Raw genomic sequence first — 13,028 nt, 5'->3', positions numbered from 1 at the left:
GTCCAGTGATCTGTTCTGGGGTTCCCCTGCTGTCTCAGAGGAGCAGAGTCCAAGGCAGGACTGATCCACAAGGACACATTCACAGGCTCTTCTCCCCATCCAAAGGGTTTCCAGCCCCTGTTCAGACACTGACCTGCAGATCCTCCTGGGAGGACACACCGATGGTCAGGACAATGAAGTCTGAGATGTAGCACTGGAAGAGCATCTGCCTTTCCTCCTTAGTCAGAGCAGAGATGAATCTTCCCAGGGCAGTTTTCTGGAAGTATTCCACAAACTTCTCAGCGTGGCCTGGAAAATGAGGATGCAGAGAAAAGCTGGAGATTGAGAGGAAGCTGGCTTTGACACAGCATCTATCCTAGAGACACTGACACCTCATTAATCACTGATGCATCCAGCACTCCCCTCATCCAGGGCACTGAGGAGGGACTCAGGCCAGGCCTTGTCAGCCCAGCACTGGTGTCTTATTTCTGGAATCTCACCTTGTCATTAACTCTTGGCTGCTCCACAGCATTTTGAATGCAAGGGCACAGAATAGGTGAGAAAGATGAATGATGAGAGGCACAAAGAAAAGCTGCCTGCACAGAACTCTGCTGGCTCACAGGATCACAGAGGGACTGAAGGTGACCCCAGTGACAGGAGGGGCACAGCAGTGACAAACCAGAGCTCACAGGGCAGTGGATGGAGATGCTGAAGCCAGGCTCTCACCTTCAGTGTTTTGGATGTACTGAGCCTCCAACCACATCTCTTCCAGGTACTCCTTTATCCTCCAGCTGAAGGGCATCACATTCCCAACATCAGCAGACACCGTCATGTTGTTCTGCACCAGGATTATCTCTGGCTGAGGGCTGGGGGGTTAAAAGGTCATTAATGCACTGGGCTTTTGCCTGGGAAGAGGTGAGAGGCTGCAGAAAACAACTGAGCCCTAGGAGGGGAGGGAACTGCAGGGCTCTGACATGGCTCACCCTGGCAGCCGTGCAGCACAGGCCCTTCCTCAGCCAGCATTCCCTGGGCAGGCCGTGCTGGCAGCACACGCTGCAGGGGCTGGGTGAGGAGGGGGAATGTGCCAAGGGCCAGGGAGCAAAGCCCAGGAGCACCCGGGGCCAGGCAGGAAGAACAGACTGAACTGTGAGCAGCGCCCTGCTGCCCCCATGGAGCAGCCAGCAAACAACATCCCCCTGCTCCCAGTGCTGCCAGCCCAGCCCCTGCTGCTGCCCCCAGGCTCACCTGTTCTTCCCCACGCTGGGAGAGACACTCAGGAATTTGGTGTCACTGAAGATGAACATCCACAGGTCTGTCACCCACTTAGCTCCTGGCCTGGCCAGCAGCTCCAGGTTGCCATTCCTGTCTATGACAGCGACCAGGAGGGCCAGGAAGGGAGTGACCACCTTCTGCACTCGCTTCCACAGGGTGTGCCTTGGGGAGAGAGATGGAGAAACCACAGGGAATGTGAGCACTGACACCAGCACAACAGGGGGGCCTGTCCTGAGTAACTGCTGACATTTGCATGTGACAGAATCCTAATGCTTCCTTTATGGGAAAAAATACCACCAACAAAAAACCCTGCACTTCTCACTCCTGGCTCACCTGTAATGCCACTGTTCCACTCCAGCACTTGTGCATTCCTGCCCCAGTACAATCCCTTCAGCTCTAACTCACCCTTCCCCAGGCCAGGCCAAAATTGCCTTCAGAGAGTTCCCAGCACAGACTGGAGACTGGCAGATGTTCAGATTACACAAAGCTGCTGTCTGTGCTGCACAGGTGCCACTGGCAGCCCCTTCCTGGAAGGCTGCAGGTGAGCAGGCAGTGCTGCTGTCCTCACCTGAAGGTACCTGCCTCCTGCAGAGCACTGAGGTTGGAAGCTTCCCGAAGCACCCAGTTTTTAGGGTGAAGGGAATTTTCTTCTTGCTTCTTCAACAGGCTGGACAGACGAGCCTTGGTTATCTTCAGGAAAGAGGCTACAAAACAACAGGGAACTTGTGTTTTCTCTTCGATTAGCTTGGACCCAAATATCCCACCAGGCACAGCATTTGACAGTTGTTTCAATAATTGGCCAACTGGGAAAAACCAGCCAGCAAAGCCAGAGAAAAAGCCACCACCTGAACAGCAGCAAAGCTCTACATCCACGCTGGAGCATGGACACACGTTCTTGGGAGATGCCCCTTGTGTGCACAGCAAGGACCTTTGGATCCCCAGTGACTGACTGACATGTTTTGGGGGTCCCCAGATGTCCAGGGACACTCCCTGCAGCACACACCTTTCAGCTCATCCTCTTTGGAGAAAAGGCCAAGCAGAATCTCAATTCTCCTCCTGCTTCGACTCAGGTCTTCGTTCTGGTCCCGCAGCATCCCCACAGCACTCTGCACACAGGTCCTCAGCAGCACAGTGGTGTCCAGGATCTCACCCTGCCCAGGAAAACAAGGCCATTCCCTTCCAGTGACCCTCCTGTCCCCAGCACACCCCCTTAGGTTTACAGTGCTCCCTCAAGGGGCCTGTTGCCTGCCCTCCCTGTTCCCAGCTTCCCTCAGGCTGCAATTCTCATTTTTTTTCTGTCAAGAACATGGTGCAGCCCCTGTGGCCCTTTCAAACTGGCCCATGACACAGTCTTTGTGCTGAGATAAGATTCCTGCAGGGGCAAGATTCAGCAGTTTGAGGAAAGATGTGGAAATAATCATCGTGACCAGGGAAAATCTGCCCTTCCTGGGAAATGCCACTTGTCCCTGGTGCTGGGTGTGTCCCCTGGGGCTGACAGGGGCACACCAGGCACTGAGGATGTGGCTGCAGCACAGCCAAGGCCTCAGGCAGCTCCAGCTCAGAGCACACAGGACCACAGCTCCCACCTCCAGGCTGAGAAAGGCAACAGAAACTCTTAGAGCTGATCTTCAAAATCCAGAAGAATTAAGTGACGAAGGAATAATAGAGTCCTTGGAATGGTTTATTTCTTTTGTGATGTTGATTTTGACTGGGCAGGGGGGAGGACAAACTTATGTCTGATCAGTAAATGGCAAATATTGCTGACAGGTTTCAGGTGCAGGGGGACACAAAAGGTGGGCTGCACCCATGGATGACAGAGCAGAGAGCCTCAGTGACAGCTGAGGGGCAAACAAAGTATTCTGAACTGACCTCATGGTGCTCTGCTTCTGGCACTGCTGCTTCAACCTCCATCTCTTCCTGCTGTTCTTCTCCACTGGCAGGCAGAGCTGCAGCTAAGGTGTAGAATTTTTATTAGAAAGCAGCAGTGCACTCCTGCATCAGTCAGATGAGAGTTTATTTTAGCAACTGCACCCCAGAGCAGCAGAACATCTGCCAGAGATCCATTAGCACCTGCACGAGTAGCTGAGATTCACCTCTCAAACACAGCCACAGCTGCCAGGGCTGTCAGGCTTCATGCAGCAAGAGCTGGAAGAAATGTGACACTGAGCTAAAGCCTTCAGCTCTCCCTGACTCCTGTCAGGCAGTGTGCTGAAAGGAAAGAGCACGAGAAAGCTGAGGGGAAGAAAGATCCCTGTCAGGGTCTTCGCAATGCAGCATCTGCTCCTGGGCTGGGACAGAGCACTCAGGCTGCTGAGCACTGCAAATGCCACATTCTTATCAAAAAGAAAAGGGAAAAATACCAAATTGACTTGCTTGATGACCTAAAGTTGTAGTAATGAATGAAATACAAGTTGGGAGCCGTGTGGTGACTCCCTCAAAACAGGTGCTGAGCAGGGACAGTCACCAGATAGGTTGTGCCAGCCCTCAGTTCCTGCAGTACCAAGTCTGGGACCACGGCTGCCCCTTTCCCAGCACACAGCTCACCTCTGGCTTCCCCTGGATCCTCAGAGAACACCTGGCTGATGGTGAGGTTCTGCAGGGCTGTCAGGTCAGAGATCATGTCCTTGGATCTGCGGAGGTCATCGATGTGCACCGACTGCCACAGCCCTACAGGCAGAGAACAGCACGGAATCATCCCCAGCCTGCAGCCTGTTCTTCCACAGGAGCTTCTCCAGAATCACCTGCCAGACCTGGGGTGACACTCAGAGATCACTGACTCTCACCTCTTGCTGTAGGCAGGGAGAGCACAGCGCCCTCAGAACCTGCTGCTGCACATGTCCCTACCTGACAGCTCCAGGGTTCTGAGGCTCTCAGAAGCCCCCAGACCCAGAGGAACCTTGCTGAACACATCAGTACCTGCTCCAGAGAGCCTCTGGAGGACAACAGGCCCCCAGAGTTGCCCTCGTGGCTGTGTGCTGGCTGCAGAGGGGACCTGTCTGTCAGGCGAGGCAGGGTGCTCCCACCCAGAACTGCCAGGTCTGATGCCCTGGGCAGCACTGTGGGACAGGGCAGCAGCTCTGGCAACCCACAGGACACACTGAGCCCAGGTTTTCAGCTTTTAGAGGAACAGAAATGATTGCCTGAGGGCAGCTGAAGAGTGAGGAGGGCCGGACAGGCACACCCACCTCCGTGGAATCCCACGTAGGACGTTCCTCCTTCCAGCCGGGAAAGTTTCATGATAAAGTAAACAAAGACAGAGACGTCCCCCAGGTCCACCTTGTTGATCTCATTAACAACGGTGTACCTGCAGCACAGAGCAAGGGCAGGCACAGCTCATGGCCACAGTCCTTCCTCACAGAGGACACGCTTCCCCTCCCAGAACAGGCACAGGTGATCCCACGCCTTCCTCCCAGCTGTGTTGCCACATCCAGCTGTGCCCTGAATTATCCCCTGACCTCAGCTCTTCAAGATTTCTGCAGCAAGGGGACAGAATTCATGCATCAAAGGGGATTATCTGCTGATTTGACCCAGTTAGCTTATTTTGACTTGGGTTATGGATTATCTGAAATACAATCAGTGCATTTAGATTCATTCTGAGACAGAATAAAGGATTGCACATTCCTGAGTGTGAGATCCCTGAACAGCACCAATGACCAAACACAGAGGGGAGTGGCCAGGCAGAACTGGGCCACTCCACACCCGACTCACTTGGCTGAGGCGATGAGCTGGGCATCCTGAGAGCCATCTTCAAAGTCTGTCTGAATAATGAGGACTTTATTTCCTGAAGTAGCATCCAGGAAATCCCTGAAGAGCGAAAAGAGCATTAACAGAAGTCACTAAGCGTAGAGATCAAACATTAAAGACCGCAGAACCAGTCACTCCACATCAGCTTTGGCTGCTGCAGGGGAGAGAAAAACACCAAACCCCATCTCACGTGATGGAGCTGATGAGGTTTGTCCCGGGGCAGCCCACTGCCAGCACAGCCTCCCTTTTCCACACGAGCTGCTCCCAATGCTCTGCCCAGGGACCCCCCACACACCCGACAGCCCGTTCCACACAGGACTCACCGGATGCCCTTCAGGAAGGAGTACTCCGTGTCAAACTGCTGCAGGAACAGGATCTGCAGCCTTTGGGCCTTGCCCTGCACCTCCCTCTCCAGGCAGGCAGCGTCGGCACCGGTGAGCAGCCGTGAGAAGGTGGTGACCTGTGCAGGAAGGGGCAGCAATGCAGCACACACCCACCCGTGCTGCCAGCCTGCTGCACAGCCGGGCTGCACCCCAAACTCAACGCTCCTCGCCCGCCACCTCTGCTCAGCCGGGCAGAGCCGAGGGCGCGGGGCTCCGGGAGCACCCCGGCCTCACCTCGGTGAAGGCGCTCTGGGGCCCGGGCGCCGCGCGCACGTGGGCGCCGAGGAAATCCGCGAAGGACGTGTGCTGCTGCTGCCTGAAGTAGGTGTGCACCAGGGAGTGCGCCATGAACGGCCCCACGGAGCTGCACAGGCGGATGACGGCGTCGGGGGTGGCACAGTTGAGCAGGGCCAGGCGCGCCTCCTCGGTGACGCGCGGCAGCAGCTGGGCGGGCGCGCAGGCGGCGCGCAGGCGCTGCGTGCCCTGCAGCACCAGCGAGGCGCAGGTGTTGGCGTGGTAGCCCACGAACACGTCGGCGGGGCTGTACTGCTGCTGGCTGACAAAGTGCTCCTCCGTGTTGACCGCCGTGAACTCCTGCACCCAGCGCTTCAGCTCCCGCACGGCCTCCCTCTGGGCCCTGTCCAGCACGGTGCTGATGTCCAGGTAGTGCTTCTCCAGGCGGTTGATCAGCGGGATGGGGAAGTGCTTGTACACCACCTCCTTCTCCTCGATGACGATCAGGCGGAACTTGGGGTGCACCCGGCACTTCACCCGGTGGGTGCCCAGCCCCAGATCCACGTACTTCTGCCCGGCCAGGTACACGTAGTACTGGTTGAGGGCGTCGTAGAGGCTCTCGTAGAGGTTCTGCAAGTTGAGGAGCACAACCATCTGGCCGGTTTCCATGCAGACCTTCACTCGGTTGATGTTCCTGCATATCTGGGTGTATTCTTGGTCCTTAGGGAAACTGGAGCCAAAGATGATTTCTGGCTGCTGTCGGGCAGTGAAAAAAGCCTGCTGGAGGATCTGCAGCGCTGCGTAGTTCTCAGTCAACACAAGCAGGTACCTGCAGTCCCCATCCTCAGCACTGCTGTAAATGTTCTGTCGGATCAGCTCTATCCTACTGATATCGTGAGCATTTATCTCCCCTTTTTCTAGCAACTTGGAAGTGAATATTTCCAAGGCATTCACATCATCTTTGCCACCGAAGTTACGAAGAACCACCGCAGCGATGTCCTGAGGCGTGGGCTCGCTTTTGGAGCTCTTAGCTAAGGCAAAAAACATCTTTATGAGGCTGTAGTAGTCACGCAGGCCGAAGAACTCCCTGTCTTGGGCCTTGCAAATGTTTTCATACGCATCTGCAAAGTGATGGAAATACTGCTCGACCTTCTGCAAAGCCCCTCGAGCTGAGCAGCAAATGCCCTTTGCACTCTCAATGAGCTCCTCTCTGCTGGGGTCCCCACGAGACACAAAGATGCCTCGATTCATCTTGGCAGGGTCCAAAGCCCAGTTGGAAATCCCGATGAAGCCAACCTTTTTGTGAGGAAGAGGGACATCGTCTATGCAGCCATCCTCCAAAAGCGGGTGCAAAGTCTTCAAGGGCATTTTGGGAGAGTCTTCTGCCAGCCCAATCTCATCCAAAACCACCACTGATACATACTCCTCCAAGTTCTTCCCCTCCTGGAATCGAGCACAGTGCTTGAAAGTGCCTATAATTCCCTCTGGAGTGGAGAGGGGGCTGCACTGAAAAGACACGAGATGGATCTGCTTCAGGTCCTTGAACAGATCAGAATGAGCTGCTTGGCCCTGCATAGCATCAGCCACGATGGTTTTTGCCAGAGATTTGGAGCTCCCAGGCTTCCCAACAAGAAAAAGAGGGATTTTCAGCTCAATACAGATGACCATCATGAAGACATTTTCCTTCAAGGCCAAGTTCCTTGCTATGGTATCCCGGAGTGGCACCCCACTCAGGAATAAGTCCTGCATCAGGGAGATTTCTTCCAAAATCTTTTTCTGGGTGTCGTAGGGCTTTGGGAGGACCTGGCTGATGGCAGTCCTGTACGGCTCCTTCCTCTCCAGGGACGCGTGGTAGCAGACCCCGACCGCCAGCACCAAGGACCAGATGACGCCGTTTCTGTCACCGCCGCCCTTGGGAGCTTTCCTCTCGGCCAGGTACTTGTCCAGCTCCCTCAGCAGCAGGTGGCTGTGCCCATAAAACCACTTGAACACCTCCATGCAGCGCTCCACGTCCCGCAGGCTGACGAAGCTGCACTCGTCGTCCCTCTGCCTCATGTACTGCTGGGAGACAAAGAGCACCTCCGCGACCGTGCTCACCTCGTCCTGGGCCATGGGCAGCTGCTCCGCCACGCGCTGCACGATCTGCTGGATGTACAGCCTCTCCGTGTTGTTGTTGAGCTGCCCGAAGTCCCACACCAGTGGGATCATGCTGGGCGGGAGCGCGTGCACCCGGTACACGAGCTGTCTCAGCGGGATGGAGCCCAGCTTCTCCCTGGTGTCGTCGGCTTTGACGCGGTAGCCCAGCCCGGCCAGCTCCAGGCGCTGGATCATCCTGTCCGTGTGCTTCCGGTAGGGATTGCAGGCCGCGATGATCCGCAGGCCAGAGCCAGGGGCCAGGGGCTTCCCCTGCACCGTGCGGTCACACAGAACCTCCTTGATGCTGCTCACGGCCTCGGTCGTGTTGGCTTCATCGAAAAAGAGGACCGTGTCCAACCCGTGCTGCTCCTTGTTGGATTTAGCCAGGTCTTCCGCCTCTCTGACCCTGGCGTAGATCATCTCTGCAGTGGTGCCTCCGTGAACCTTGACGAGCTTCATGTTCTCCACCTCTACAAAGCTCCTGCGTAACTGGCACAGGAACTTCACCAGCCTGGTTTTCCCACAGCCTGTTTCTCCCATGATGACGACCGGGATGTTGCAGCGGAAGCGCATCTCGATGGCCAACATCTTCAGCACGTTGTCTGTGGTGAGCTCGTACGTCTCGTCGGGGTCGAACACCCAGCGGAGCCCCAGCACCATGCAGAGCCTCTCGAGCTTCTGCTCGCGGGGCAGCTGATCGAAGGGCACGTTGAAGGGAACCCTCTGCAGCACCAAGCCCTGGTACAGCTGGGCAGTCATGATGTCCTGCTTGATGACATTGCCGTTCAGAGGATTGATGGCATCGATGCGCGCCCCGACCTGGAAGTGGAAACCGATGAACGTCATGGACACACGATCCTCGTTGAAGAACAGATAGGGATGAGGCTCCGACTCCCACTTCTTCCTGATGCGGAAGGGAAGCAGATCTTCCTCCGCGACGTTCTCCAGATGAGAGGATTGTCTTCCCGAACTCTGGTCGGAAATGTTCAGGGAGGGCGTCGCAAAATCCCGCGCCATTAAAATCATGAAGCCAACCACAAAGTTCTTGAAACCGCTCAAGGTGTCCCGGACGAAGTCGGGGTTGCAGAAGACAGAGGCTTCGCAGTCTCTCAGCTGGACGTTGAGGAAGCAGGCGAAGTTGCGGAGCTCTGCCCAGGAGGGATCCACGACCCCGCAGTGCAGCAGGAAGAGCTGCAGACATTCTGCAGGGCTGCCTTCCACCGAGAGCGCCTCGTACCAGAACGTGTCCAGGTCACAGCCCTGGTCAAACCTCTTCAGGTACTGGAAGGGTCTCTGGAAAGCCTCACTGCAAAACTCCTCCTTGTCCATTCCCACCTCCAAAACATCCCCAGAGTGGTTCCAAAGTGTCTCCATTTCTAGCACTTCTTTGGGAGACTTGCATGTTATTTTAGGGAACACATCCAAGAACACATCCCCCAACTTCTGGCTCACTGACATCTGGAGAAGAGAAAAAGAAAAGGTCATCACAGAGCTGTAGCCCCAGTCTTCATCAGCTTAGCTAATCTGTTCTTAGTCTCCTTGCTTACCACCACAGACCTGAGGAACAGGAGCCAGCCTTTTCCCCTGTGCATCCCTTCTTCCACTTGAAGTGCACCAATGAATCCTATTCCCTCCCAACAAAAGCCTGGCGTCACCTCCAGCCCCTTCTCAGGGCTATTTCAAAGGAAACTAAACCCAAGAAACTGTTGGTATTTACTCCAGTCACTCCTACATTCTGGTGTTACAGCTGCATATAAATATTCCCACACTTTCAAACATACAAATTAACATGAGGGAGATTAGATTTTGCATTTTTATGTTTCCTGTAAATGTTATGAGGGGGGAGGCAGTGAGGCTTGGAGTAACAGAAATCACCAACCCAAGGAAACCAGACAGGCCTAATTTGCTGTCTGGTGTTAATGTCACTTTGTACAACACCAGGGACACCAGATTGGTTAAGGAACACAGCACACCCCCAGTGAAACAGGGCATTCCTGTTCACAGTTACAGTCTCTACCACAGCTATGTACAAACACGTGCACAGTGACTGAGAAACTCCCAGAAGAGGAGCACTGCTGGTACGTACAGGTCTGGCTGTTTTCTTTGGCACTGGGGACACCTCCAGGATTTCGATGATGTACAGATGACACTTCTGCCGTAGCCACATATTGCCATTATTGTCTGTCAGGTACTGCAAAACCAACAGCTTGAAGAGAAACTCGGGAATTCCACGCTGCACCTACCACAAGAAGAGATACCAAGGCACTTCCTCTTTATTTACCCATCACAGCTTCAGAGCCACAGAGCAGTTGAGGGTGGGAACGCTCTCTGCTCAAAGCAGGCCCAGCTAGAACAGGCTGCCCAGGGCCACATTCAGCCAGGTTTTTAATGCCTCCAAGGCTGGAGACTCTACAGATTCTCTGGGCAACTGTTCCAGAGTTCAATCACCTTGATGATATTTGTGTTACTTACACAATGATTAGAAAACACATGCTAGGGAAATGGCTAACAGAGACAAGAGCCTTAAAGAAAGGACCTACAGGACAAGGCAGCTGTGGGAGGGATGTACTCACTGAGGAGGTGATATCAAAATGGAATATCATGGGCTTTGTCTGGTGTTCTCTCTTCAGAAAAGGCAGGAGAGATTTTAGCACTTTATCTTCATCCACTTCTGGTTCAATCAGTCTGATGGTTTTCAGAAGTTCTGTACAGTCAGGCTGCTCTTCTTGCAGTCTCTCATGCAGCCTCTTCACATACAGAGATTTCCCTATTATAAAACCCAAACAAGAATTGAAGCTATCAATATCAGATATATCACATTAAGACCATAATAGACAGAAGGAAATAAAATGTTGAAGTGCCCCATGCCCTAAAATCTCTGAAACTTCCTAAAAGCCATTCCAGAAGAAAGTCTAAATCTGGTTTGAGCAGCTGAAGCCTGCAATCCAACACACTGCTCCTGTTATCCATATGGTTTGTTTTCCTTCCACTGCCTGAGAGAAGCTTTACTCTTTATTAGGATCTGTTCTATTTTCTGCTTGTTTCTAAAGTCAAACCAGCGGACAAGGTGACTTGCAGCTTTCACCTCACTGCACTGACCAGTCTGAACTGCTCCTTTTGACCAGTTAAAGCTTGGACACAAAACCTGGCAAGGTGAACCCCAGTGTGGTTTTGAACCCTCAGCAGAGCCCACTCTGCACACGCCACCTTACCCATGCCGGCTCTTTTGGAGGACACAATCCCAGCACACATGTGCTCCCTGAACACGGCCGCGGCCGAGCTGCAGGGCTGAGCCACGCGGAAGTGGTGCTGCAGGTACTGCTGCATCTCTGCCCGGGACCTCTGCGGAATCATGTGCACCTTGCAGTGGCTGAAGGCCGAGGGCAGGTAGCTGTTCTCCCGCTCGCAGTTGCACAGGATGATGAGCCTGTAGGAGCTGCTGTAGCACCGCAGGCGCTGGAACAGCTCCTCTGCCCTGCAGCTGACGTCGTAGCTCAGCTCGTCGGCGAAGAGCATGGTGTAAATCCTGTCCCCCCGGGGGCAGGGAATGAGGCACCTGCGCAGGAACAGCCCCACCTGCTCCGCGCTGGTCTGGGGCGTGCACAGCAGGACCTCGTCGAAGGTGGGCAGGGGCTGCTGGGGGCTGTTCATGTAAATGGCCAGGGCGGAGCTGAGCACCTCGGAGCGCGGGCAGGTGATCAGGTTGGGCTGGCCCACACACAGCAGGTCCTGGGGGAAGTCTCTGGTGACACATTCCCTGCTCCTGCTGGCCAGGTTCCTCAGCCACACGCCCAGCGTGTCGATGTCCAGGCACTCGGGGAGGAAGGAGCCCATGTTGCTCATGTAGCACTCCCAGATGCGCTCCAGCCGGGCGCTCAGGTCCTTCTCCCCGTCCAGCAGCACTTGGAAGTCAGACACAGCCTTCCCTGGGCTGGGAGGCCCCCGGCTGCCCAGGGCCCCCAGGACGTCCTGCTCGGTGCAGTGGCGGTCGAGGAAGGAGAGCATGGTGAGGGCAGCCTGGCTGGGGCTGCCCCGGCCCAGCTCCGAGCACAGGTACACCAGCTGCTCCGCGCTGTAGTAGTTCAGGTAGAAATGCTCCAGGCGCTTGGCGTACATGAAGCCTTTCCAGCTCTCCAGGAAGCTCTCCATGGTCTTGCAGAGGGCTGGGAGCACAGCTGCCATATCCCCTTGCCCTTCCAGCACTGGGATGGGGGCCAGGGAGAAGTCTATAAAAACACAGGATTCTTTGTGGGGTGAGCAATACACCTGAGCAAGCCAGGAGCGGAAAAGCATGTTCCCAGCTGAGTAAAGGTCTATAAAGGCCTGGGCAAGTCTCTGGACATTGGAAAAGACCTGTGTGAGGACAGAGGAGAGAGAAACAAGCTGATTTACAAGTCTCAGCCATGAGACAATTGGAAAGTCATTCAATGAAGAGAAAGTCTTTGGCCCCAAGGTGTGTCAGACCTTGTACAGCAGCCACAGACTCTCTGTGAATTTTTAACAGCAGCATCCCCAGGAAACCAGCTAGGAACTTGTAGCTTGCTACAAAAGTACAGTGGTGCTGCCAGCCAGGACAATCCCCAGCGCAGCCAGAGGATAAGGCCACCAGTTCACTGTTCTGTCTCCAGCTTGGTTCCACCTTACCAAGGAGCCACAGGCAGGAACACCCATGTGACCACCACCCCCACCGCCCTAAAAGCTGTGGGGAAATCCAGCCCTGGCCCCCACACCAGTATCCCCCTGGGTTTGGAATCTGACCTCAGAGAACCTCTCCACCTCCAGGCCTTGCTCTCCCTTGGCTGACATGAGCATCAGTTTGTTCTGCAGCTCGCGGAGCTCTGCCAGTGAGTACTTCCAGGAGGCCTCGGCGTCCCCCGAGCTCCCGGGGAGGGTGAAGCGCAGGACACTGTCCAAGGAGACCTGCCAGGGCAGGAGCTGTCAGCGTGGCTGGGCTCTGCCCAGGCCAGGGAGAGCAGGGGCAGCAGCCCCAGGCAGGAGGGGCAGCAGGAGCTCAGTGACCTCACCTTCTGGCCATCAGGCGGGGCCCTCAGCACATAGACCCCTCTGCTGTTGATGGCAGCTGCCAGGGACAGCGAGGACAGCTCCACGGAGCCGTGGCTCTCCTTCACTGTCTTCAGCCACTCCAGGTGCTGAGCTGAGGCACGCTGTGGGGAGAGGAGACAGCACTGCCCTGGCTGCTCAGAAATCCAGGACCTCTGACTCACACCTGACCAGGACAAACTGCTGGGGCTGGCACGAGAGGTTTGTGATGGGAATGGA

General features: G+C 55.2%; 1 protein-coding gene across 1 annotated transcript in view; it reads right to left on the bottom strand.

Moving 5' to 3' along the window:
- The window catches only part of RNF213 (ring finger protein 213), a 44,307-nt gene that overhangs the window by 14,565 nt on the left and 16,714 nt on the right, over positions 1–13,028 (bottom strand). The window contains exons 22-37 of the mRNA XM_063410105.1: positions 12,773–12,913; positions 12,507–12,668; positions 10,961–12,101; positions 10,322–10,515; positions 9,835–9,987; positions 5,613–9,206; positions 5,319–5,455; positions 4,960–5,055; positions 4,437–4,555; positions 3,796–3,918; positions 3,121–3,203; positions 2,255–2,402; positions 1,820–1,955; positions 1,225–1,413; positions 706–845; positions 134–288 (exon numbers count right to left, since the gene is read on the bottom strand). Of these exons, the coding sequence (XP_063266175.1) occupies positions 134–288; positions 706–845; positions 1,225–1,413; positions 1,820–1,955; positions 2,255–2,402; positions 3,121–3,203; positions 3,796–3,918; positions 4,437–4,555; positions 4,960–5,055; positions 5,319–5,455; positions 5,613–9,206; positions 9,835–9,987; positions 10,322–10,515; positions 10,961–12,101; positions 12,507–12,668; positions 12,773–12,913 (6,711 nt within the window). The remainder of the gene's footprint in view (positions 1–133; positions 289–705; positions 846–1,224; positions 1,414–1,819; positions 1,956–2,254; positions 2,403–3,120; positions 3,204–3,795; positions 3,919–4,436; positions 4,556–4,959; positions 5,056–5,318; positions 5,456–5,612; positions 9,207–9,834; positions 9,988–10,321; positions 10,516–10,960; positions 12,102–12,506; positions 12,669–12,772; positions 12,914–13,028) is intronic.

This window comes from Prinia subflava, chromosome 12, assembly GCF_021018805.1.
Source record: "Prinia subflava isolate CZ2003 ecotype Zambia chromosome 12, Cam_Psub_1.2, whole genome shotgun sequence".
Classification (NCBI taxonomy): Eukaryota; Metazoa; Chordata; class Aves; order Passeriformes; family Cisticolidae; genus Prinia; species Prinia subflava.
Note: the sequence above shows the minus strand (reverse complement) of the source record. Positions and strands in the feature narration are given on the sequence as shown.